Source organism: Simochromis diagramma, unplaced genomic scaffold (assembly GCF_900408965.1).
Source record: "Simochromis diagramma unplaced genomic scaffold, fSimDia1.1 OVJJ01000348.1, whole genome shotgun sequence".
NCBI lineage: Eukaryota > Metazoa > Chordata > Actinopteri > Cichliformes > Cichlidae > Simochromis > Simochromis diagramma.
The window spans coordinates 2,261,827-2,289,422 of record NW_024386755.1 but is presented as its reverse complement, the minus strand read 5'-3'; the positions used below and the strand labels follow the sequence as shown (position 1 = coordinate 2,289,422).

Sequence of the window (27,596 nt, the reverse complement as noted above, 5' to 3'; positions counted from 1 at the left end):
AGGGTGTCATCGTGCATAAACAATGACAACAGACCATTTCCCTGTTGCTGAAATATACGTGGTCAGATGGTCAGTTAAGTTTGTTAACCATCCGTCACAGCCCCGATCCTGCTCACTTTATCCTAAAGTCAGGTTATAATTTCCACTGCTTGCCAATCTACGTACTTTATGCTGTGAATGAAGTCTGTGAAATTTAAAATGATTCTTTTTTTGTCTTTAAGTTCATTATCACTGGGGTTCAACAACCCATAACTTAATGGTGATTTACATTTGTCTGAGTGTTACGGCCCTAGCTGGGCCTCCTGAAACTGCCCTTGTGTGGGTGTGGTTTTTTTCTCCGCCTCCTCCTCTCCCTGCCCCTGCCTTCTCCCTTAGGACACACCTGCTGCTCATCTGCCCTCGTTTACCACCAATTACCCTCAGAGGTGATATAAGCTGGAGGAGAGCAGTGTGGGTGTGGGAGAGGCTTCTGGTGGTTTCCCTCCCCTCCCCTCCCCCTCCCCCTCCCCCTCCCCCTCCCCCTCCCCCTCCCCCTCCCCGTGCTGGGCAGTGTGTGGCATACTGGTCTAGGTGTGGAAAAGGCCTGCTGTGTGTGACCAGCCCCACCGTGCGTGGCTCTTTGTGAGTAGTTCTTAACTGAGCAGTAGTCTTCCTTAAGTGTCGGTGGCCTCCATTATTTTGTTTGGCCTGCCTAGTTATTGCTAATAGCAGCGTTGCTGTCTTTTTCTGTTGAAGCCTTATAGTTGTTTTCTTTGTTGACATGGTCACCATCTCTTTGGGTTGGCCTGTCTGATTTATCATTAAAGCAGCGTTGCTGTCTCTTTTTGTTGTTGCTGTTTATATGAATATTGAGTTAACTGATTATAATAAAGATATATTTTGTGTTAAATACTGTTACTGTCCCCCACCCTCTTTGCCTAGTTTTCATGTGGGGACGTAACACTGAGTGTGAACTCAGTATCGAGCTCTGCTCTGATTTATCCATCCTCTCCACTCTTTCCTGAACCACCAAATGCATTAGCTGGCTCCTTGGGGGCCTGTGATGTCATGGAAAAATGAAATACATACTACTGCAGGATCACTGGAACCAGCTCGATTCTGTGCAGTTTGTCTCCAATGAGCGTCCTCTGCCCTGCTAATGACTTCATAATTATGTCATCACGTCAGGGAGCTAATTGCAACAGGGTTTATGTTGTGTGTCCAAAGTGAGCGTCCAGGACTAAATGATGCTGACAGAGGATGTAAAGTAATAGTTCATTATCTAATAATAACCTTTAAACACTGTATGAAATCCTTGGAGAACATTGCATCACCATGCGATTAAAAAAAAGAACACACTTTTTTTTGTAAATAGCAATAACAATATTTTTATTAAGTTGAAATAATATCAGATGCAGCAAACAAAGTTGTTGTTTTTTCTCAAATCCAATGTGGCAATATTCAAATAATTACATTCAGCCAAAACAGGAAGAAAGTATTAAAAAGAAGAGGGAGGAAGAAAGAAAGAGAGAGGATTTCAATTCAGAAGGAGGAGAGGGTTGAGTTTGAGTGTTAGATGTGGGTGGATGTGGGTGGTGGTACATGCATCCCAGGTAGGATGTGGATGGGACAATACATTCATTTACAGTCATTTCCTCGTACCCTGTTAGCCCATAGTGCTGCGATGCCTCTCTCTCAGTTGTATGGCTTTGCTCTCTGAACTCACACAAGCCTCCTCTCATTTCAGAGTGCACGCGTCGCCATGTGCACCCAAACGCCCACCCCCGAGGATTTGTGGAACATTTTAATTAAAACAGCAGTGGCTAATGTGGGTTAAACATAGACCATCTCTGCCTGGGAAGATTCCACTCTCCGTGTTCCTGCAGCACTTTTCACGCTCTCTGTCTGTCTTGTGTTTGCAGCTCTTGTCCTGATATCCACAGGCGGGTGGGGCTGTGGCGCGGAGAGAAAGAGATCCGTCCCCAGGCCCTTCAGCTTTGCTCTAAAATGGTAAGTAGGTTATAAGGGGACAGGGGTACCAACGCCAACTGAATATTCATACACCCCCCCCCCCCCACCCCACCCCACCCCTCTCCCCTGCGTTGACACTGTCCAACAGATGTTTTGATGTCTTTTTATAGCGCTGGGTTCTCCCGTCACTATCACACACGTACACACAGAATCTGGAACACCTCTCTCTAATAAGTATCCAATGTCAGTGCTTGCCTGAAGCAACAAACGAAAACACACTGCCCAGAGACACACACACACACACAAAGGAATATGTTTCATTGCAAAGACATCTGTCAGACTCAGAGACAGCAGGGCGGTCTTTTGTTAGTGGCCCACAAAATATTGTTCACTTCAAAACAGAGACCGTGGAAGTAAAAAAACTGTGAGGAGTTTTCTGGGACAGCCAACCTCGAAAGATGTCACTTAGAAAACAGGTGGTGGTGGTGGTGAGGAGAGGCAGTGGGGGGAGGGTAACGACAGAGTGAAGGGGAAAACGATAGACAGGAGAGACACGCATCTCCCGATCACCAGGCGGTTTTATAATCGCTAGCTAATTGCCTGTCGGCAAAGGTGGCACTCAGATGTCCTCTTAGTTACGTAATGAGACCCCTGTGGGGATAGATGGAGGGCGAGAGAGAGAATGGGGAGGGACAAAAGAAAGGTGGGAGAAGAGGAGACAGGAAATGACAGGACGGCTACAGCAGGATGGAAACGGGACACATTCATCAGGCTGTCTGCGTGCGTGTCAGTGGGAAATCTGCTATTTTTTACTTTTTATATGGCCAAAACACTCCCAGGAGGACAGAAAAGATGAAGAAATCCAGAAAAATGCCACTTCTACACAGGAAAAGGTTAATGACTGAAGTCTCTAATAATAAAACACACTTGTGTGGATCTGTGTGAGACAGAATAAGACAGCTGGGTGAATGAAAAATGCATCACCTTCAGTCTCACACACACACAGCCACACACAGATGGAAGGTGAGGACGCTCAGAGACACACAAACACAGTGGTGGACAAAGTGAGAAGATAAATAGAGGAAAAAAGGAGGGGGTTTCAGGGTGGGGGGTGGACAATGGCACACTCGCGTCACGACACCCAGACAAAAGCACAACCTCGCTTTGCCAGCATCGCCCAGCTTTTAATGTCAACCAAAAGGACAATGACGCAAATGGGCCGGCTGTAACCTCCAGCTACAGCAGGCGGACACAGAGGAGACGCAACAGGATCTTTGCTCTCGCCGTCCGACTCCAACTCAGGATTTTTACTCTGCTCTCACTCCTATTGTTTTGTTTTTTTTAGCAAAGGGGGGAAGGAGGCCAAGCTACGGCCTGAGTGACATCGTAGATTTGATTATGGCGATGATGATGAAACATGGGAGGTCAAATGAAAGGCACAGCTTCAATGGTTCCCCCTGAGTTGTCACAATCTTTTCAAATGCTCCTCCTCATATTCACATAGTTTTGATCAGAATTCAGACGATTTAGCTTTATCGCCACTTTTTGCTTAATTTTTTTTTCATTTTATGCACCTTTTGTTTTTTTTAATCTCCCACACTGGTAGAAGTCAAACCTCTGTCCAGCTCCCAGCTACACCAGACACTGTTTTAAAGGGAATTGCTGCATTGAAGGGATTTTGGAATGAATATACGGTGCAAGCTTAAAGTGCTTGCTGACATCTTACAATACAGACACACATACACACAATAACACACCCACACACCTGTGCAAAAACTTACAGAGTAGCACAGTGAGGCTTTTCTAAACAGTCGAACAAAATAAATTAAGGGATGTGGGGACTGATTCTGTGCTTTAATTATTTGTAGAAAATGAGTATGCGCACCGGGCTTTTTCTCACATACAAAGCACACACACACGAGCAGGCGGAGGATGAGAGCTGAGCGGTGTGATGCGAGCGGGGGCGGGATGCATCGATGCTCTGGTCCGATGGGATTTCCTGAGTTGTATGAATGACAGTCCCTCTGGGAGAACCTCAACAGGACTCCTGACGTCACAATGGAGACAGGAGATTCTGCAACGTGTCACATAAACATGCCCTTTTGCCAAGCATCGTACAAAAAGAAGAGAAAGTCGAGAATAAAAGGCAAAGCTTTCCAAGAGTCAGCATGAGAGAAGAGAGCGAAGAGCGTTTTTGGAAAGAAAAAAAGGAGGAAGGGAGGGAAAAAAAACAAGCTCTTCACGAGGATCATGACAAATGGCGATAACAAACTGTATCACAGTATCCTCTTTTGAAATAATTTTTTTTTGTTCACATTTGAATGTTTTTTTGTTTGTTTCCCAGTAGACTATATCACACAGTGATAACAAAGAAAAGGAGAAATCTACAGCCACGTTAGCTTCGTGCAAAAAACCACATACACTGGCACGCCGCATAGGCGAAGAGATCAAAGCAAGACAACGCATACAAAAATATAGAAAAATCTCCAATGCAACTTATCGCTTCACAGAGGAAAAAACAAAAAAACATATCTGTCTGTTTAAGACTGCGTGGCTTCCTGCTGAACACCCACAGCCACTTCAGGACTGCCAAAATTCTTGTGTTTTCCCTGCAGGAATCCACAGAATCACTCAAAATATCCAGAAGCCAAAGCTGATCATTATGGCGGATGCCCATCATAATGACGTTTGGAATAATATGAACAACGACTGTCTGAGTGATAGAAAACTAGTACAATAAAAACATATCATTTCTGTCATATCATCTGTGACAAATTTGTTTGTTTGTTAGTTTTTTTTTTTAACTTTGTTATTTTAAAATACATATTATGTCCTGTCACTTTGAAGACATTCCCAGCATTTGCTCATAATTGGTAGTGACAGGGATAAATAGTTTGGCATACTCAGCAAGCCATGCCCAAAAAGGATGCTATTTAGTCTCTTGCAAAGGAGGGGGGTTTGGGGGGAGGGAGGAAGGGCAGGTCCCAGGATGCAATGTCAACCTGCCCTCCTGTGGGAGACGCTGAGGTGGGAGGGGGGAGATGGGCAGGGAGGGAGGGGGGTTATACAGAACAGCTGAGATTACAAATCGTGCTCAAGACCGGGTCAGCCCAATGATTTCAGCACTTGCAAAAAACATGCAAATAGTAAGTCAGAGTTTTGGACTCTCAGTCATTCTGTGTGCCTCGGAGCGGCGTCTGTTTGCTTCACAGGTACAGAACAGAGCCGAAAACTGTGAGCGTCATACCCACGAGTCGGTCGCTGGGCTGCTTCAGCAAGTCCAGCACACTCGCCGCTTTCACATTGATAAGAAAAAGGATTGTTTGGACGCCTTCAAAGGAAAACTGACGGGAGACGTGGGATGAGGACAAAGCAGTTATGAGGAAATGCTGCAAGTAAGGCAAAGACGGATGATTTAATCGGTCCAAGGAGAGACAGAAAAAAAACCCAACATGCTCAGAGTGTGACATTTTTCAGATGCCATGAAGGGGGCGAGGGAGTCTTTCGGAGGGTGTGGAGGGATTCAACACTGAGGCGAGAAGAGAGGAGTCACTGGTTGTTTGGCTCTCCTGCCCTCTCTTCTTCCTCCTCCTCCTCTTCGTCCTCCTCATCCAGAGAAACGACACCAGAGGAGGCCACGTCGGACACCCTCCTGCGAGGGTCGTAGTCGGGTGGGTATTCCACCCCGTTGCGCTCCGCCTCCACCTGGCACACGTTGCTGTCATAGTCCTTGCAGGGGGTGTCGTCATCCTCACCTGGTGACAGGTACGTGTCAGAATAAGACATTGAGTAGCAAGGCGAGTCCTGACCCCCACAGGGCCTGATGCCCCGCCCTACCACTCCCAGGCTTTGGAAGCCACAGTCTCCCCCGCCAGGCCCGCTCTGCCCCACCCTCTGAAGTCGGGCAAGGAGCAGCTCCTCCCGTCCATGCAGCGCTGACAGGATCTTTGCAGCAAGCTCTGCGGCGTTGCTGTGGGAGTGGGTGCCGCGGTGGCCTCCAAGGTCGCGCAGCAGCGGGTGCTGCTCATCCAGGCTGCAGAGGCTGGAGCACAGGGTGTCAGGAGAGCCTGCCGTAGGGGAGGGCTCTCCACTGCCACCTCCCTCTACACCTCCACCTCGACTTTCGCAACAGGGGCTTCGGAAGCCGAGGTGTTGGCAAAGCTGACTGTGGATCAGGTCCTTCAAGTAGGGAGGATAAGATGGCACATCTAGAGGGAATGACACAGACTGTAAGCATGAAGTCCTGAAGGAAGAAGAACAGCGATAAGATAACATTTCAGTTGGTTTTTGTGACTGACTGCAGAATCAAATCAATTTTTTTCCTCATTTAAAGGAACCCTATGGAGACGTTTACCACTAGAGGCACTCTGGAGCTATTGTAGTTTTGTCATTTTGTCATTAATTTTTATTTGTGTCTTAATTTTTTGTGTTTCTTTGTTTTAAAATATAATGATGACATACCATTAACTCTAGATTGAGAGTACACACTAAAATGGCAATAACGGTAGTGTTACGTCCTCAGGGTATGTAATAAATAATATGATTATATTATATTATATTATATTATATTATATTATATTATATACTGAAACTAGAGGATAGAAATAAAGTATTGATCTGTTTGTGCTAATATCGATCCAATACCAGTAGCAGCTTTAGTATCGATACTATCAATATTTGGCTCAATCCGCCCACTTCAACTAAATAAACTGCAACAAAAGTAACAAATAAATGCATAAATAAAATTAAAAAGTTAAAACTAAGCACTGGGTATAATGGGATATAAACTGCTGCCCCGAGGTTTATTTTCTTGTCATTTATTCTAAATGCCACGCTCCCTGCCAACTTAAGTACTTTCAAAAACACAAGTTACAGTTTTGTATTAGACAACCAAAAAACAGTTTATAATTTGATAAATTTAAGCACTGCAACTTTTCAATGACAATCACAGTAAGCTTTACTATAATCTCAGAGTAGAAAAATAATGAAATGAAGTTTAATTAACTATGAATTTACTCTCTATTAATTATTGTTTTTTTTATAAAGTGTTACGAAACACATATGCATTTTACTGAACATGTATTTATCTCCATAGAGTGCCTTTTAAACAAACTCATGTTTCAGAGTTTACTGCTAAAAAGACACAGGAAGTTAAAACACCAGCATTCTCATGTTAGAAGCTACTCAATGCACAGAGTTTAAAAATGTTAAAAAGTTACTCTTTAAATAAAGCCATGCAATGTCCTGCAAATATTTTTAGTAGAAATACTAACATGGCATTATAAGGATGACAAAATGTGATTTGAGTGGAATCACTGTGGAAGCAGCGGAGGTCGGGATCTATGCAACAGTAAAATGAAGAAGTCGGTTTCACAGTGTCACAAACTCAGATCCCATTTCATGTAGAGCTGATTAATATCACAAACAGGTTTGCACATGTGGAGCTGTCTTCACTGAATGGTCTTTGCCCCGGGGTAAGAAAACATTGATGATCATATGAAGACATAGATGCAAGAATGAGGTGAACCTTATTAGCTGCAGTACGGGTTATTGGTGGTTCCATGTAATCAAGATCAAAGCTGTGGTGAACACGAGCATGCACGTACACACTGCCTTGGTCAGATGCACTCTGTGTATTTATAACCCGCTCACACACCATCCTCACACAGACACTGTCTCTGCTGCAAAGGAAATGATATTAAACATGCAGGAGAGATATCAAATTGCACCAAGGAACCAAAACAAATGTCTGGAGAGGATGAAAACTAGGGCACTGGGACAATGAAAGACACAGAGACAACGAAGGGGGGGAGTGAGGAAGAGGGTGTGTAACAGGGTATTAGGGAGGAAGGGCACAATATGAAGGAAGTAAATGTGATTTAGTGATTTAGTGTCTGTGTGGGTGCTTACCTGTGCTCTGTGTGGTGGGCTCATTCGCAGGCAGATAGTCTTCATCATATGAGTCATCATTGGACTCGTCGCCATCCACGGAGGACCAGGCCCTCAGCTTAGCCTCTGCAATGGCAAACTGCTCCGCCACACCTGCAAACACACACGGACACACATGAGCTACACATGCACACAAGCTATGACATGATTGGCATAGTAACAAGAAGGAGCAGCAAGGCAGTGAGCCTCCACGTCATGTAGCTGATTTTAATTGGCAGGTCTGACCGAGCAACAAAGCACACGGCACAGAATAAGAAGGGACACAGACTGTTCTCCTTTTGCAGTAAATGCTGTTCGGCAGCCATTTAGCTCGTGTACTTCAAACAGATGTCACAGAGTGTGTGACAGTGTTGTTATGCAGGTTGCATTCCTTCCAGTGCCGAGGAGACAGTGAGTTGGAAGAAGCACAAAGATGAGAGTCTAGCACTGGTTAAATGTGTTTGCCTCTCATAATAGCAGGAAAGATCCATTATTGATCAGCACTGACATTTTTATTGAAATGACAATGATATCATTTCTTTATAAAATAAGAAAATATGACACGCATGTCATGATGCATTTAATGCATACTCATGATGGCAGACGGCTGTACATGTGTGTGTGTTTGAGTTTGTTGTTGATGTGACTCAGCAAGTGCCAGAACCAGTAAGCTATAAGAACCAAGTGACCAGTCACCAGTTATCATCATCAGAAGCTGACCAATCAGAAAGCCCTTTCTCTGTTTTCCTCATCATGTCTCTGCCCACTCTCATCATACCTTTCTTACAAATGTCTTTCTTGATAAAACACTCTATCCACTCTCCTGCTCATGACTACTGTTCGATTGTCTTTCATAGTGCATACCTGCCCCTCTCTTCTTATTAGAATTTCTGTCTCCTTCGTCTCCATCACCTCATGTCTCTCTGACTCTCTTTCTCCCTGCTCAATGCTCAGTATTCGTGCGTTGTCTCCCACAGAGAAAGATAGATGATCTCGTTCATCTTTCACTGTAACTTGGCCCTGAGCGTCCTCACAAACACTGGCACATGTACCAGCAATAGAAATAGTGTGGGCTGCTCTTTACTTCTCCTTTCAAAGTCTTTTTATAATTCCTTTAAGCAAGCATTAAATACAAGCTACAATAATAAAAGAACTTTAATAAGAAAAGTAAACATTTAGTTCAGATCAATAAAAATAGTATTTCACAAAATATCTATAAGGTAAAAAAGACCTTATATGTGTTTAACTAAAAACAAAAATATAAAGTAAAATGAACTATAAGAAAACAAAATATAAATAAGTTAAAGACAATTAGTACAAAATTATATAAAATATTATTCATTATTTATTCATAATGAGAATTATTAAATGTTATAATTACATTTATTATTAATTATCTAATTAATTATAATTTGTCTTTTGAAAATCTGAATATAATTCAAGATGCTAAAGTAAATTGACAACAGAAAAGTAAAACAAATTATTAATTATTAAATGTAGTTTTAAAAAAAAAACTACAATTTACATTCATTTGTAGGAAAATAGTGTAATGGAGGGTACCACAGGGTAGCATTACAATAGGTGAAGCACTTTACAACGTAGCATAGCACTGGGTAACGTAGCACAGAGTAACATAACGTAACAAGGAATAATAGCATAGTGTAAAATAACATAGTATAGCGTAGCATAGCATAACGTGCAATGTGTAGCGTAATAAAGCATAACATAACGGAAAATAGCATAACAAAGAATAATAGCATAGTGTAAAATAACATAGTATAGCGTAGCATAGCATAACGTGCAATGTGTAGCGTAATAAAGCATAACATAACGGAAAATAGCATAACAAAGAATAATAGCATAGTGTAAAATAACATAGTATAGCGTAGCATAGCATAACGTGCAATGTGTAGCGTAATAAAGCATAACATAACGGAAAATAGCATAACAAAGAATAATAGCATAGAGTAACATAACATAGTATAGCGTAACATGACATAGCATAACCTTTCATAATGTAACTTCACCTCGTTGGCGTAATATAAATCTGGCCATGCAGCTACAGTGCTGCTGCTTAGCAGGGCAACAGAAACTGGTCGGGACTCACTGTAATGAACACATACATAGTTTGCCACATTCTTCAATGATATTCTAGGCACGTGTGAGTATGGAGATACTCTGCAGGATTACCTGCAAAGAATTCATGACTGTGAATGTGCCTGTGTGTGTGTGTGTGTGTGTGTGTGTGTGTGTGTGTGTGTGTGTGTGTGTGTGTGTGTGTGTGTGTGTGTCTGAGCATGCTGGCAGAAGTCAGTCTATCGAAAGGACAACCCCAGCAGCTCTTTCAATTCTCAGCACGCCTCCTACACACATACACAGAAGTATATTCACAAACACCAGTGTGTTCTAGAGTAACTAGTTCAAATACGCACTAAGCCCACCAAATGCTCACTTAACACATTCGCACATGCCTGCTTAATGCATTAACACACTTGCTGACATTCACACAGTGTCTCCAGTCACCCACAGTAGCACCATAACAGACTACAAGGTGAAACTTGATAAACAAATAAAGAGAGTCAGCACAAGTGGTGGCTCCCTGAGATGAAGAGGAGTACAATGTCTAGTAATATCTCTCCAACAACTACCCCCACTGCTTCCAACTGTAATACAGAAACAAAGAAATGAATGAAATGAAATGATTTGAAGCTTTTATGTTTACATGCTGTTATCTACCGTTTAAAACAAAGCAAAAAAAACACTCTCTGGTATGTATTACAGTTAGCTGGCCAGGATCAACTAATACTATACAAATATAGTACTGTTTGAACTATATAAATAGTACTATATACAAAGAGTACAGGTTTAGTCCTGATAGTGTGTTGATCTTATGTATGGATATAATGCTTTTAGGTGCCTCATCAACACACGTACACACAAGACCATGAGATCACAAAGACAAGACGGATGAGTAAACAGTTAAAGAGGACAGAAAAAAAGAAGGCAGAACAGAGGAGAAAATCGCTCTATTACGGTGCCACTAGCCGGGAGCAAAACCTTACTGTGCAAATTAACCTTGAGAGTCTGCATTGCAGGGAGCGAGCAAAAGAATAGAGGGAGAGTGGGTAGGAGGGGCAGGGTGAAAAAGATGGAAAAGAGGTAAGAGAAACAGAGGTCAGGGGGAGAAACATTTAAAGAACGGACAGCGAACGGAAGCAAAGAGAATAAATACAGGGGACAAGAGTGAGTGAAAGAGTAGGCAAAGATGAAGTGAGTCAGGGAAAGAAAGAGGAGACAGATGAGCTGTGGTGAGTGCGCTCTCTCTCAGAGGAACATGAGAGGAGGAGAAGAGTTAAAGACAACAAATGCTAACATGTGATCAGTGTCTGGATATCTTACCTGACCAATGACATTTGAGCCTCCTTGTATTTACACCTGGTATTAATGAGTGTTCTTGTTGTCTCAGTTTTGCCTGCTTTGTGATTACATCTCAATATTCAAATTAGGAAGGCAGGTGTGACTGGCTGTGGAAAAACAATCAGGCTGTTCCAGGAAAGCTCTACTTACCTACTCGACATAAGGAAAATAACATCTTAACCGCGGTTATGTCATTAGAGTTATCTCAGCTCGGGCTGAACTCACTCTGCATTACAAACAGCTAAAGTGCACAAAACTGTAAGCTCTTGTGTTTTGATTCAACTTTTGGAAGTCAGGGAATTTATCGCCACATTGCCCGTCTCATTATACAGCAGTGCTGTGCAGTACTGCAGCTCTTTGTTGTTCATCTGATACCAAGCAAATATGGGAGCAGCATTGCCAATACCAATACCAATACAGATACTTTTAACCTATAAAGGCAGCTTATATAGCGGAGAGCAATGTGTCAGTATTTATGAGCTCAAGCTTCACTAATTTGCACATTTTAAACACATTTTAATGACCACTAAATCACTGTGATTTACTGCAATTACAGCGATTGTGATTAGTACACAACAAAGTACACCTGTCATTTTTATCATGCATTTTGAAAATTCGTTTTTTTGGAGACCTTGAATGTTTACATTGGGTCAACGTCTGTTGTTTAAATGTGCAATAGGCTATGAAATAAAATAGATGTGACAGTTTAACGCAATTTCAGTGAACTACAAATTGCACTTGGAGGACAGAAGCAAAGTATTAATACTAACGTGCTAGTTGTGATCTGACACCAATACCTGTGTTGGTATCAATACTATTGTTTTTCAGATCAATCCGCTCACATCCACTGTACAGTGTGGCTGATTTAATCCTGTTTGAGATCCAGCCACAAACCACTCTTCCTTCACGTGTTGCAATCAGCAATTGGTGCTGCAATGATATTATTAACGTACGTAACTCAGGCAAGAGATTACCTCCTTTCCCCGTGTTTACCTGATCACACTAACAGTGACGATGTTGTGTTTGACACAGCATTAGATGGAAGTGCTGGGGTGGAGGTGGGTTGCAAAAGCGCTTGCACAGGATGTAGGCTGAAGCAGCTTAAATAGCTGTGACATCTGAGTACTAACCAGCCATCAGGTGATTGGGGTTGGTGTTTCTGTGAACAGGTCTTGTTTAATGCTAAATTGTATCTGCAGTGATTTATTGAAGTTCATGAGCATGCAAAACTGATATGCCGTAAATATAGTGGTCATGAGTTTGCTGTTAAATTAGCCTACATTTACTCTTATTATGGTTTCTTGTGTAACTAATGCTTCATCATGACGTTTTCATATGCCCTCTTGCCTTAAGTCATTGTTTCAGTTTGTTACCAGTGCCTATGTAAAAAACACTCACTATAACTTTTTATAATACATTTTATAATTACATTATACATGCTTCCCTTAGGCAGTATCATTAGAAGACATAGCATACATTTTCACTGCTATGCAGATGACACCCAGCTCTATCTGTCCATGAAGCCAGATGACACACACCAATTAATTAAACTGCAGGAATGTCTTAAAGACATAAAGACCTGGATGGCCGCTAACTTTCTGCTTCTTAATTCAGATAAAACTGAGGTTATTGTACTCGGCCCTGAAAATCTTAGAATTATGGTATCTAACCAGATTCTTACTCTGGATGGCATTACCTTGGCCTCCAGTAACGCTGTGAGGAACCTTGGAGTCATTTTTGACCAGGACATGTCCTTCAACGCACATATTAAACAAATATGTAAGACTGCTTTCTTCCATTTGCGCAACATCTCTAAAATTAGAAATATCCTGTCTCAGAGTGACGCTGAAAAACTAGTTCATGCATTTATTACTTCCAGGCTGGACTACTGTAATTCATTATTATCAGGATGTCCAAAAAACTCGCTGAAAAGCCTTCAGCTAATCCAAAATGCTGCAGCAAGAGTGCTGACAGGGACTAGAAAGAGAGAGCATATTTCTCCTGTTTTGGCTTCCCTTCATTGGCTTCCTGTTAAATCCAGAATTGAATTCAAAATCCTGCTCCTCACATACAAGGTCTTAAATAATCAGGCCCCATCTTATCTTAATGACCTTGTAGTACCATATCACCCTATTAGAGCGCGTCGCTCTCGCTCTGCAGGCCTACTTGTTGTTCCTAGAGTATTTAAAAGTAGAATGGGAGGCAGAGCCTTCAGTTTTCAGGCCCCTCTTCTGTGGAACCAGCTTCCAGTTTGGATTCGGGAGACAGACACTATCTCTACTTTTAAGATTAGGCTTAAAACTTTCCTTTTTGCTAAAGCATATAGTTAGGGCTGGACCAGGTGACCCTGAATCCTCCCTTAGTTATGCTGCAATAGACGTAGGCTGCCGGGGGATTCCCATGATGCATTGAGTTTTTCCTTTCCAGTCACCTTTCTCACTCACTATGTGTTAACAGACCTCTCTGCATTGAATCATATCTGTTATTAACCTCTGTCTCTCTTCCACAGCATGTCTTTATCCTGTCTTCCTTCTCTCACCCCAACCGGTCGCAGCAGATGGCCCCGCCCCTCCCTGAGCCTGGTTCTGCCGGAGGTTTCTTCCTGTTAAAAGGGAGTTTTTCCTTCCCACTGTCGCCAAAGTGCTTGCTCATAGGGGGTCATATGATTGTTGGGTTTTTCTCTGTATCTATGAAGCGCCTTGAGGCGACTTTTGTTGTGATTTGGCGCTATATAAATAAAATTGAATTGAATTGAAAATAATACATTATAAGAAACACAAAATCTTACCAGCAGCAAAGCGTGCCTCCTGCTCTCCTTCAGTGAGGTCAGAATAGGAGTTGAAGTCTGATTCCAGGGCCGCTGTAGTGTCTATAGGCTTGCACCAGCCTTTCCACTCTATTAGATGGGCTACTCTGCCCTGTGCCATGGCTGTAGGCTTCGTCACATGGTCCTTGACCACCTGGGAAATACCTATATGCCAAATATCAAGGATTAGACCGCAACATGACCTCGCAATGATCAGGTGTTTTCACCATGTACGATATCATGCAGCACTCACCATGCAGGGAGGATCGTGCTAACGCAGCAATCTCTTGAATAGTGAGAGCTCTTCTTGATTTTGGTAACATTTCAATGGTGTCGTCAACATTCACCTGAAACGGCAGAAAAGAAAAGAAAAGAAAAAAAATAAGAGTGAGTGAAAACTCATACAGTAGCTCAGCGTGAATGTGAGCCAGCTCTGAATACATCCTGCTATGAGTCACAGGAGAAAACACAGTGCTGCCTTTTGATAGAGAAGGAACTCCTGGATTCAAAGTACAGAGTACTACTACAAGCCTTTGTCAACTGAAGAATTTTCTCTTTACACACTTTAATCTGTGTTTTAATGAGTTGCACGCTGCACACCATCAATAATATACATCAGTTACTCCAAAGCTGGACTGTGCTTATGTTTAACCGACTTATGTAGCACGCAATAGCAAGTTAAATGTCCTATTTAAGCACTCTGGATGAGCATAGTGTTTGTTGAAGGGATGAAACAGAAGTTGCAGAAAAATACTTGATGCTTGGTCGCACTCACGTTAGCTTTAGTGGTTTTGCCTGCTGGCTAATTAGCAAACTAATAGTTCAGGTAACTGAGAAGATGCTTCTCAAGATACAATGGAGGATTTAGCTATGCGGCTGCAAGAACGGAGATGGTTGAGGAAATGGAGCATTTCTATGTGTTTCACTCATATTTATTTACAGATTATCTCCAAACAGCTGTTACCCAAGTGAATCCCTCCAGTGGCATCAACTCTGTCAGGTAGATTTTTATTTTTTTTGACATAGTTAAAATTCTGTCTGTTTAAGTGTGTGTGTGTGTGTGTGTGTGTGTGTGTGTGTGTGTGTGTGTGTGTGTGTGTGTGTGTGTGTGTGTGTGTGTGTGTGTGTAGACAGGTAATTTCCCCATAGAGAACTAAGAGAACCAGACTGAAGACAAAAAGATGGTCCCCTTCCTCCCTCCACCCCGTCCTCAGTCAAATCTGTCTGCTCTGTAAACTCAAACCACAGAGGGAGTATCAGGTGTTGACGAGTTCCTTTGTCTGCTAACTTTTTACAGCACGACCTGTACTCACGTGGGAGCACGTCAGCAGCAAGGGCTGCGTGCTGAGCTAATGCTCCCACGTTGTTACTTGATATGGGTCATCACACTTGGCTGACTGAGCAATTTGATTTCTTTTGTAAAAGGCTGAAGAGGATCTCAACAGGTACAGGTTGTCTCCAATCCCACTGTGACTCACAATGGAGCTGTCTGATGCTCTAGTTTCAATCATCTAAAGGAACAGCACTGGACTACTTGACCTACCATGAAAGCCATATTTCCCTTCCTTGTTGCAGTGAGTCACCAGTCTTCGCCAGTGTTCGTTGCACATCAGATGTGCAACGAACACTGGTGATGAAGTTAGCTCAACACAGGAGCTTCACCCTGACCTTGTCGTGTCAAGTCCACTTAACCGCAACAAAACAGCAGCCTGAATAAATGAACAACAAAACTATCTGTCAGAGGGGCGCTGTCACGGCAGAGGGGATCCCACACTCAAGACGTGCTAATCCTCCTGTGTCGCAGAGCTGCTCACAGATCGGAGGGAGGATAATCTGGAGGAGACGTGATGCATAGCGTCAAGGAGCTCTAGAATAACATATGATGTTGGGCTTTAATTGGAAATCAGAAACGACCCACAGCTAAATATCTTATTTGCTTTCAAACAGCTGCTCTGAGAAAGTCTAACATGGGAGGATTTTATAAATCATTGGAGAAAATCCATCTCAAGAACTCATGTCTAACCCTGCCTCATGAATCTAAACTTCATTTCACAGCTTGTTTTTTTTTCAGTGGAATATTCCATGATGATTTCAGGGGGATATCACTACCCCAACACGATGCGCTTTTTCTTATTCTGATAAAGAACACAAGCTTTTGAAAAACATGGATACAAGCTCTCTGCTTGAGCATCATCATGCTGACTACCGACTCTGCTCCTCCACCGACTCCCTCCCTCCCTGCTCTCCCACTGCCCCACTGAACAGCAGAGTGAACACGAAGACATGAACCGTACTCAGAGCAGACAGGGTGCTCAAGACTGCTGTGCAGAATCTTTATTCAGTGCAACGTAGCACACATTTATATACCTCAGATATTTTAAATACAACCGACTGAGTTTTAATGTCAAAATCCTTCATTTTAAAGTTTCATGTCTGCAGGTCAGTGTACTGGCTCCTGTAAGAACAACAGTGCAAATACGCACATACACACATCACATCAGAATCCATAAAACCTCATGGTCTACTGATTGCCAGCAGCAAAGAGGCTGCTCAGGTTCACCTTTGGCTTTTAAATCATTGGTTAAGTGCTGTCTGTGTGAGCCGTGGCCTGGAGACAGCACAGAGAAAAATGCAGCGGACTCATCAGAGCAACTTGCATTATCAGTGCCTCTTTAACTGCATCACCTGAAAGCCTGCACACTGAGATAAAAGCATACTGTGAGGTTTGATTCCTTTATTTTTATTTAGTTTTTTCTTATTAAATTTTTTACAAAGATTGTCACTCCATTAAAAAAAAAGTAGCCGTTGCCATACATATATCGAATAACTGCCACCAAAGTACATTTGCTAACACAATTTTTTTCAATCTATTTGAAATAATGGTGCCATCTGTGATTGTCTGATTTACCAGTGGAGAATCCTGTGCTCTTATTTTGAAAGTTCTGTTGCTGTTAAACCAGCTCTTCTTGTCCTGCTGGGCTTGTTATTGCGGTGGCCCTGGATATCTTTCAGCTCCTCCGTCAGGATCTGGGATTCCAACTCCACCATCTTGGACTGCAGTTTGTGAAAGGAGTTCTTCTTTGCCTGTGCTGAGAGCTGGAGGACCACTCTTACCAGAACCTGCAGCAGGTCTAAAAGTGGTTCACAGGGCAGAACTAGGGCTACCGCTGACAGCTGCAGTACAAGATGGTGGAATTGAACCCATTATCTGTCACAAAATACTTGGGAATTCAATTTTTTGTAGAGGAGAGCCTTACAAATGGTATTGTTTATTCACCACAAATAGAATCTAAATCTCTGGGGAAACACTGGAATGTGCTGCATTTGCTATTGTACCTGTGATTAAGAACCTAAAGTGGATTATTACGCTTACCTATTTCACTGGTCTGCAGTGACACAGTCACAGAATAACATAAAACAATGCCCCAGGTTTTCCAATAAGCCTGGCAGAGAAGCATTTTACAGCCATAGCTTCTGTTTTATGGGCTAATTGAGGTCACGTCACAGCAGAAATCTAACTTGTACCATTGTACTGGCCAACTGAGTCAATTACCCTGTTCTTGTTTACCAAATGTCAACCCCTTCTTCTGCCACCCATACATGACAAAAAAAAGTTGAGAATTCAAGCCCTCAGAGATGTTAGTGGAACAGAGCGCTGTGGCTTCTGCTTCCACTTGTGGAAAATAACCTGAATATTTTGACACGCCACGTTTCTACCGTCTTCCTCTTTTCTCACCCTCTCTCTGTCTGTTAACTTTTCCACAATGGGAACATTTCTATGGCAACCAGTCACCGTGGAACAATTCCTCCCGGCGTGTCTGCGTGCGTGATTCACCAATGATGTCACACACTCAGAACACCAACCGACAGCCAGATTAGAGACTCTCACACATGGCGTCCTGCTTTCTTTTTACAGTAGACGCTGTAGCATTAAATAGAAATGTCGGATGCTGAAGCAGGGTCCGTTAAATGTGAAGCATTAGAGCACTTCCTCTGTAATATAGATGTGTTGAGCTCAGCAGTCCAGCCAAGCTGTCTCTCACAGTCTCCGATGTTCAATATCAGGCCCGCCCATGAAGAGCTAGAGGCTGCATTTCGTAATGGATCACTTAGATGCCGCTAATCAGTGCCTGGCTGGCTCTATGCGACACATCTTATTCACACCCAGATGGTATCCACTGACAAAACTGGGCAAGGTGGATTCATCGTCACTCTTGTCATCTCTCAGCCAATTATGAGCCTGCTAACTCTCACTGCTGTTGCATTAAGTAGCTTGCTGTAGCTGAACCCCTTCTTCGTTCTTTATAGGAATCTTTTAAATAGGTCAAAGCATCGGGGTCACATAGATTAGTAGATTCACATCCAAGATGATATTTGCAAAACTTCTCAGAGAGAGCCGCTGGACTCACCCAAATTCCACTTCCCTCCTTTTTTTAAAATATATGCCTACCACACAAGGGCATCCCCCAAGGCTTTTTAGTTCTGCGAGAGAGCATGTCAAGCCTTGAGTCCACCTGTATTTTCAATTGTCAGATCAGAAATACAGATTAAAATGTGCAAATGTGTTCATCTTGGCTTGGGAATTCAAATGAACATCCAGGCAGATGCTCCAGTTGGGCATATGCGGAGCAACAGCGCTCTCAGTGTACTAGCTCTCGTGTGCAGAGTGAGGGACCTTGCACATCACTGAGATTTTATTTAAAATTCCTAACTTGAAAGAAGTAGCCACTAATTACCCTGAAGGGCTTGTAAAATCAGTTGAAAACCAGCTGGTTAGTATCAGCAACAGCTAAAAAGGAGAAAAGAAGCCCAGGTTGAAATGCACATTACAGACTTGGGTGGCTTGATTAATAAGGTAATTATCAGAGCAGGAAAGGTTGAGGAAATCATTTTCCGCTTCATGTGGGGAGATGCAGCCATATCTGATAGTTGCTTCTGCAGGTTATAATCCACCAGTTTACTTAAAACGTGGCCCAGACCATACGTGTTCAGCCACAATTGTGCTGCCAGAGGTGAGCCTTTTAAGGCAGAAGATAAAAGAATAACACGTGAACTTTTGCAGCAGCCTGCCCTTTCACCCTGTTAACAATCTGCATCAGATAACATGACTGCCTGTTAGAACAGAAATAACAAATCAGCGCGAGAAGAGAGAAGATTACTGAAATACTTAATGTCAAATATGAGCATTTATATTACCACCGCTACATCTTGCATGACTACATCCAAAGTAAATACAGGACCAGTACTGCTGATAGCAACACTGATACTGATAGCTTTAGTTTATGAAAGCAGCATATATAGGGGGAACAGTGTGACATTATTTATGAGATGAATCATCATTAATTTGCAAATTCCGAACACATTTTAACTACCGCTAAATCACTGTGATTGTGATTGTGATTACTTTCCATAATAATAAATTAACAAGACAACTTTCAGCTTTCAGTGTATTTTGAAACTGGGTTTTTGGAGACCTGGAGAGTAATGTGCCATCTCTACAGCCCTTTGGGGTTGTTTAAATGTAATATAGGCGAAATGACAGTAAACACAAAAAGATACAGTGCACGTCTGAGGTATATTTTTCCATTTCAGTCCTACTTTGTTAGTCTCAGTCTGATACCAATGCCAGTACTGGTATCAATACTGTGGATATTTGGACAAATTAGGGGAGATCCTGCTTCTGTGCACACTAGTTCACTGTTATGATTCACTGGCAGACTTGAGCCATTGTTTCTTACACCTGTGAAAATGGTCTATAATAATCTTATTATTGTCAATGCAGAACCACTTTCCAAAAGAAATTAAGGTGCCGATAAAAGCTTTTGAATCTAATTAAACACATAGGCTACATGTCCATTTTGTAGAGTAGGCCTGGTCTCTTTAAACGGCGCTGCACCCTGCTGCTACTACATTTAATGTGACATTGTCTTCATTTGAATCGCCATTAGTGCCCATTAGAAAGCACTCAGAACTGTGTTTAAATGTCTAACGTGAACTGTAGCCGAGCTATCCAACAGAAGACACTGCACGGGGTCGTTATGTCACAAAAAACTTTTTTTTTCTATGATAAAGAGAGAATTAAGGGCACCTCGCTGAAGTCCAGTGCGCCCAAAGGTGCTGTCAGTATCAGCCTGCGCGCCAAGGAGGTCCGCGTGCTCCCCAGGAGCGCTAGGTCAGACAGGGAGCTTGCCGCGCTCCAGTCCACGCGCAACGAACCGTCAACCGCCACTGTCAGGAGGAAGAGAGCCACGTGAGGATTATATCAAATGAACATGTCAGAAAACAACTCCACGCCGCATTCTTGCTCCGTAAAGCGTTGAATAGCGACATAAATAATAAGCAAAAATGTGACACTATGACAAAGGCCACAGTAACGTGGCAATAAAGTGTAATTAGTGATTCGTAATGTGCTTTTTTTTGTCTTCTTAGTGCACTGGAGTTTTAAGGCTTAAGCTAACCTTGTGTGTTTCAAAGTTTCAGTCACCATGCCAACGTCTCCAGAGGGACCACAGGTCGGGCGCTCAGGGGTGATGACCGTATAAGGTAATGTGGTGTTCGCGTCTCACTAACTTTGCGTTTGTTTGTTTTATCGGAAAAAAATTAAAACACCGAATTTCCCTTTAACTACCAAATTCCTAAACACGCTGCAGTAAATACAATAAAATAAAATTGAAATAACGACCAGCTTTAAAAAGTAATAACAATAAACCCGAATGTTAAATAGTACAAATTTAAATTGAGGCCTTAAAGGCGTATTTACTGTAAGTGCTTTCCTCCTTATGTAATGTATACAAGTGTTGGGCTTCTTTATTGCAGCGCATTCTGAGGCTATATGTAGAGTAAGATAACAAGAGGCGGGCGGTGCATATATTTCCATGCACTTAAAGCCATGCTATGCCATGCACACGTACGGTTCTGGCGGCAGCTCGGGCCTGTTAGATGTTTCATAAAGTCGGGTCTACTTTTTCGGAAGGACTGAAGCAGAGAACATTAAAAAAATGAAATTGATAAAAATAAAAACTAAAAAAGCAGGAACCAAGGAGCGTGTCTTCTCGTTTGTTTTGTTTCGCTTTTAAAACATATTTTTTACGTCAGCCGGCTACGTCACGAACAAACAGAGGCAAGGCTCAGACTACGTGAAGCGCAAATGTCACCAAGCAACCTTCTGGTTGCAAACGTCACGGAACCGCCCGCAGACACGTGACTGTCCGCTTGATTGGGCGCGTTTAACCTTTCCATCATCTTGCCCTCTCCGTGACCTCACAGACAGAGAGTGTGTATATGGGGGCGGGGGGGCATGTAGGACCAAAGGTGCTCGTGTGCACGCGGCGCTGCGGAACATTTCAGCACCAGGACAGCTCCCCCCAACTTTGCATCGCTCAGCGTCTACGTCCACGTGCACGCCCCCAGCCCACTCCAATCTCTCCAAATCAGTTCTGCACAAACGCGATTAGGAGGCGGGCCTTTAAATGTCAGTGCCCAGCTCATCTTTCCGACCCTTCGCTGCAGGGGAGGCGTTTCTAGTTACTGCCCGTGAAAAGAACAACTCGCTCGATTAGTCGCCAGCGCCCATCTCAAATATTGAATCCGATATCAGTCACCGGACTTCAGCAGTTTAGCGCCCCGAGCTCATGTTGCCCACCTGCTGAATTCAATATGCGCTGTTTAATTGGGTGTGATGAGATCGGATGCCCGATCGGGGGGAGGAGGGTGGGGATGTATTGTATCGCTGAATCTAGGCCATCTTTAGTCGATGCGAGTATTGTTCAGAGGAGTGGAAGATGCGCACGTGCGTGTGTTCTGTGTAGTTTTCAATTGAATTCCAGACGGTCATTTGAGCCTCCGTGGAAAGCTGTGCACCCTCACTCTTTTGCATTTGACATACACATGACAGCAACGAATCACCGGAAAGCCGCTCGGCGCCTGAAACCGAGCCCCGCAGCTTTGCTGGCCTTTAAACCCGCACGGTTGGTTTGAGCGACATTGCACAGACACTCACAAATGCGTTTTGCTTTCAAGCTTGCATTGGGCACGTCGCGCGTGTCAGATCAAGGTTGCGGTTTAAGTCGTGGCTGTGGATCAGAAATGCATGGAAGAAAAAACAGATCCACAGACACTGGTGATAGGGACGTTTACGGTCTAAAGTTTTTGGAGACAGCCTTTTCTCTAACAATACAGCCTCAGGTATCAGTAGATTTCTATTAGAGTTTTAAAATACCACAGATAATAAAGTAACTAAAGCTTTAAATTAATGATGTAAACAGACTAACATATAAATACATGTAACTCACATTAACACTGTACGTGACTGTACCACGTTACATTCCACCACTGGAAGCACTAGTCCTCTCAGTGCTTCCGTGAAGTGGGCACTGGAAGATTAAGAGCATTTCGGCCTTTAGAAGCTCACGTTTGGGGCACGGCCATGACTGCGGGTAAGGTGGATGGGACTGGGGTCTGAATGAAAGGAAAGAGCACAGGTGGTGTAGGTTAGGGTGAAGAATAAGACTAAAAACATGCGGCGCATTTCTTATGAGGGGGGCTCACCGTTCTCCTCCGCGTGGGCCTAATTTGCTCTTTTTTAATCTTAATTAATCTTCTTCCCTTGACTGTGATCTATCTAAAAGGCAGCCTCAAGCAGTGTCTCCTCTCCCCCGTCACAGCAAACGAGCGCTGCAGTCTCGGCTTTTATTTGTATTTATCTGTTAATTGTGCTCCTAGGTCTCTGCTCGCACTCGGTCTCCTTCCTTCTCCTTCTCTCTCTCCCTCTCTTCCACCGTACTTTCCGTTGTCGTGGAAACTGTAGAAAGAGAGACCTCGACCGTGCATCTTTCCCTCTCTTTCTCTTCGCCTCTCTGGTGTCTTCGGGCTCTCTGACAGACTTATGAGCCCATCAACACAATTAGGTCAAGACCGGTGTGATGTCACACACGTTTATCCACAGTGTGAATGTGAGAGGCAAACAGGTGGCTGCTGCCTTAGCCGCACTCTTTGCTGGATGTGCGGGAACACCGTGTGCACGTAGGCGGCAGACCTGTGTGAGGGGTAATGGGACCGGAGAGGGGTGTGGGGGGGGGGGCATGTCATGTCAGTACGCACTCCGCGACAAGTAGACAAGGGGACATCAAATGACGGGGGGCGACCATTTCCACTGCTAATCATCTGAGTGCAGCAGATGAAAGAAAGTGGGGTTTAAACGGCTTTTTGTAACATCTGAATCACGAGGAGGAAAAACAACCACCGCGTCTGTTTACGTGTGGAGACGGAAGGATCGATGGTTGGATAGGTGGTGGGTTCGGATTTAAATTAATGGCTACAGAGTGGGAAACCCAGTTGGATAAATACACAAAGGTGGTGGCGGGCTGGAGGGCATCAGAGGTCGGGGGCACAGAGAACCGGGGGGCCCTGGGCAGCATTTAGCCGCCAGGCGAGCGGATGGGAGACACTTGCGGCAAAGGTGTAAACAAGCGTGAGAGCAGAATAGATGTGGAGGAAACAGGGAGCTTGTTTCTTGGCAACAAGCAAATGACCCGCCGCTGCATATGTGCCCCAAGATGGACTGATCCTGAGTTCCTTTCTTTCTTTAGAGAAAAATTTTGACTTTAATGCCAAGAAGAAAATCACCCTGATTCCAGTAAACAAGCTGCCTTTTAAATCAAGAATTTTTCTTCAGGGTGGCGTGTGCGATCGCGTGTATTCAAGAGAAAAGAAAAGCCATCCTACCTTACAACTGAACTGGCTCAGCGCGGTCAGAACCATCTTGTCCAGATGAGACTTTGGATCAGAGGAAATTAAAGTTAAATTTAAAAGAAACGCCGTTTCTTCCTCGATGGTGTCAAGAGCACCTCTGCTTGTCTTCTCTGTCTCTGACTGGCGTGCTCACCCAAAAGCTTCTTGCAACTCTCGTAGCATCGCGATGTTTAGGCTGCAGATTCTAGCCCCCCACCCCCCATCCAAAACACACACACACTCACACGCACACACACACACACACACAGAAACGCAGTCCTGCGCTCACACGCGCCATTAACCTCTGATAGAGTAGAAATTCCAGCCATGTAAAGCGCTCTGTGTGCACACTGAAGCTCCTTTACTGGCGTGCATATGACTCAGCAGCAATATCATATGCCTCCGCGACTCGGGCACAGCATGCTGTGCGTATACAAGCACCCGAAATTCGCTCTGTACCTGCGAGAGGCTGCAGCAAAAACATAAGCGTAAGAAAAAAACAAATAAAAATAATAAGCAGGCTTCATTCAGCGTGCTTTCTTTTTCTCTTTCTTTGTTTTTTGAATGAAAGCAAATTCAAAATCTTTCTTACCAACTGGCGCTTTGGAGCTGATACAGCCCATATTTGCAGCTTCATGTAGAACCGCAAGCTATTACATGTGTTCCCCCCTAACAGTCGCGGAGCGTACCTCACTTATCTCTGACTCTCCTCCTTCGGAGGCTCCGCTGGGTTCCGGTACGAGGCGGCAGCGCACTGCTGTGCTCACACCGCTGCAGCGACGCCGAGGGCGGGGGGGAGTCCGGCCATCACTTCCTCTCCCTGCTTTCACTTTCTTCTGTTTTTAACCTGCTTCAAATCCACACACATAAAGTCTTTGTGCAGCTTTGCTGTTGCTTTCTTCTTTTCCTTCTTCTTCTTTATCACTTGAGTCTCTTAGACGAGCTCTACGTCACCTGTCGCAGGGTCGGGTCCTGAGGTTCAGCACCACAGAGGGCGGACAGCGCTCTGTCTGGCGGCAACTGCATGGGTTTCAGTCCCAGCCCGGCAGCTGTGAGGGTCGAGTTCTCTCGGCTCGGTCACTGCCACGCCACGCTGTCAAAACAGATTCCCGCGCGTCACAGAACGGACCTTGGGAGGCACACACATTGATAGAAAAATCCCACGCTCGGCCGCTTATATACGGCCAAATCTGAGTTTCCGCCTTCGAAGTAGAAGCGGAATGAGACGTGATTGGCTGGTGTCACCTTACATGCCAGCCAACATGAGGGAGGAAGAGAGGGAGGAGTTAGCAGCGAGCACACAGGAGGAGGAAGCTGTCAGATGAGGATTTCATGTCTCGTCGTCTGTGGAAGAAGCACGATGGCAAATCTGGAACGTGTTGCATATGTCATCAGGTCTAAATAGGGAACGCGCACAGTGTGAAGCCTGGCGCAGGTTGTGATGTTACGAGAGCGACAAAAACCCACTTTTCCACCGACAGTCGTGGGGTTGGAAAGGTCGCGTTGGGTCTGTATGACCACAGACTGCATGTTGGTGTAGCAATGCAAACGTTTTTTTTAAACAGTAGCTATTTAAAAAAAAAAAAAGCATGCAAGCAAATGGACAACTTTCCCGCACAGTCTGGCACGTTTCCGAACATCAGACCCACTTTCCTATACGCACAGCGCGCAGTGGTCCAGCTGCAGGCTCTCTGTGACCTCCCGCTTCACGCATCCAAATATAGGCAAGCTGTCAAAGAAAGAAAAAAGCCTGACATTTGTGCTCGTGCATCCTCAATCCCAGTTACCCGTTATAGAATCGTGCATGGGCAGAGAGAGTGACTAGAGCAGGAGAAAGGCATGTTGTGACCTATTTGTAAGCGACCCAAACCTGTCTCCAAGCGAGCAGGTTGGCGCTCAAGCATCTTCCCTTCCAATTTTCTCTTAACGCCCACCAGGACTCTAAACATAGACCCAGATCTGCTGACCCACGAGGCCGCTCTACCTCCACACTGCGCCTGTTACCTCATATGGAGGAACAGCTCCATCATGGAGCTCTTTGAAATTCGTTTTCTATCCATCCCCCCCGAAAAAACGCCATGAAGAACGTCATGTAGAGATATTATCCACTGGATCCTTTATTTATTTATTTTTTACATGAAGGTAACTTAAAGGCTATTATCTATAAACTACATAAATGTATGCTGTAAATCAGCACTCCTTTCCAGTTATTTTGTCAAATAGGGGCACATGGGAAATCAGGAAATTGAATCAGGAATAAATGCCTAAATAAAAACTAAATACATAAACAAAGAAACTTGGACCTGGTTGAAAAATAAAAGTAGTTATTTTAATTATTGGTTATTTCAATGGTGGCTGGATCTCATCTCTCCATGAGCATGGATTAGGAAGCATAAGGTGGTCACAGACCACACAATTAAACTATGGAGCAAAATGCAGACTGATTTCAAGTGTAAATACTCCTCATTCTGCCAAAAAAAAAATGTAAGTAAAATATCTATGATGGATACATGATACATATTATGGATCAGCCACTGGACACCTCAAGCTCCGGCTTTAGCTGCAACCCTGCCCCTCATATGCAGGCATGAAGGAAATGTTAGTTCACTGTGTCTGGAACATGTGGAACTCCGACAGCTTTAGGAAAAGTCGCTGAGACATTTACTTTGTCACTCAGTTGGAGCTGTGCAGGAATACAGCCTGACTGTATGCTTCACACAGATCCCACGGGAGCATGTCCAATATGAGCTGTGTGCCTAAAAAGGCGCGACGGACACATGAGTGAATGGCTCGGTGTCATCATGAGAACATCATGGCTAAAAATGACCAACTTGTTATACAGTAAACACAAAGAAAGTGAATGAGAAACATCAAAGCATGATGCCTTAACATGTGCGGCATGTGTCACTTTACTCATCACAGAGTCAAACCGTGGGAGGACCGCCATTAGTCACACGGGCCTTTTTTTCCTTTTTCTTTTTTTCCTTTCTTTCTGCACGTGCACAGTCTTCTCGTGTTGTGTTATTTTTTACAGTTTGAACCGCAGAAGACTGCAATCTTCTGCACCCACTCTCCCCGCAGTGCAGCCCTCATCTCATAACACACACCGAAAAAGTTGCGGCAAATCCATACAGTGTGATGGGCCCTGTGCCTACTGTAGCTAGTGCTCTAGCGCCACCGAAAGGACGGCTGGTGCACAGGCAGCTGTGGGAGCTGTAGGAGTGCGGTGAGAGCCTGTTGCGCAGTACAGTATGTGTGACTGCAGAGCAGTCCTGAACAGCTTGCGTGTCTCCTTTTCGTATGAGAACTAGTATCAGAAAAGTTAAACACAGTTAGGAAACATGCAAGGAATAAATGCAAGCATGTGTTAGAGATGTTTAAACTGATTAAAATGGACAAAGTGTTGTACAGACAAGGCTGCTCTTTTCATTGAAGCATGTGAAAACACAACTTGACACATTTTAGATATAAAAATGAAGATTCAGAGTAAAGAAAAACAGGCATTCCAATCACATTTATTGTTGTTTTAATACCTGTTGTTTAGACATCTGTGATAGAAGCGGCAAAATGTCACTAAGAAGTTGGAGATTTTACAGTTTTTTTGCAGGCTATTGCAATCGTCACGTTTCCCTCTTTGATCAAAATGATCTGGATGATCAAACGCATTCCACCTTTAAAAAAGGGGGGAAAAACTAGGGCGTGAACAGGATTTCCATTCTGTTAAAAGAAGTGATCGTTTGTGCTGTGATCAGACAGAGAATGCCTG

At 43.7% G+C, this 27,596-nt stretch overlaps 1 protein-coding gene across 9 annotated transcripts; it reads right to left on the bottom strand.

Annotated features, from left to right (window-relative positions):
* Window positions 1–2,117: 2,117 nt before the first annotated feature.
* Window positions 2,118–25,683, bottom strand: zgc:165508 (uncharacterized protein LOC100101652 homolog). 9 transcript variants are annotated; one of them, XM_040025273.1, is made up of 7 exons: window positions 24,520–25,683; window positions 22,393–22,558; window positions 20,190–20,329; window positions 14,355–14,448; window positions 14,084–14,266; window positions 7,861–7,992; window positions 2,118–6,158 (listed from the first exon to the last, which is right to left on the bottom strand). In XM_040025273.1, the coding sequence occupies exons 4-7, from the start codon at window positions 14,422–14,424 to the stop codon at window positions 5,500–5,502; spliced, it is 1,044 nt and encodes a 347-aa protein (XP_039881207.1). In that variant the 5' UTR covers window positions 14,425–14,448; window positions 20,190–20,329; window positions 22,393–22,558; window positions 24,520–25,683; the 3' UTR covers window positions 2,118–5,499. The 9 variants fall into 9 exon arrangements, with proteins under 9 accessions (XP_039881207.1, XP_039881216.1, XP_039881182.1 ...); XM_040025282.1 differs by lacking the exon at window positions 22,393–22,558; XM_040025248.1 differs by lacking the exon at window positions 24,520–25,683 and having other exon boundaries at window positions 22,393–24,336.
* Between the last annotated feature and the right edge of the window lie 1,913 nt (window positions 25,684–27,596).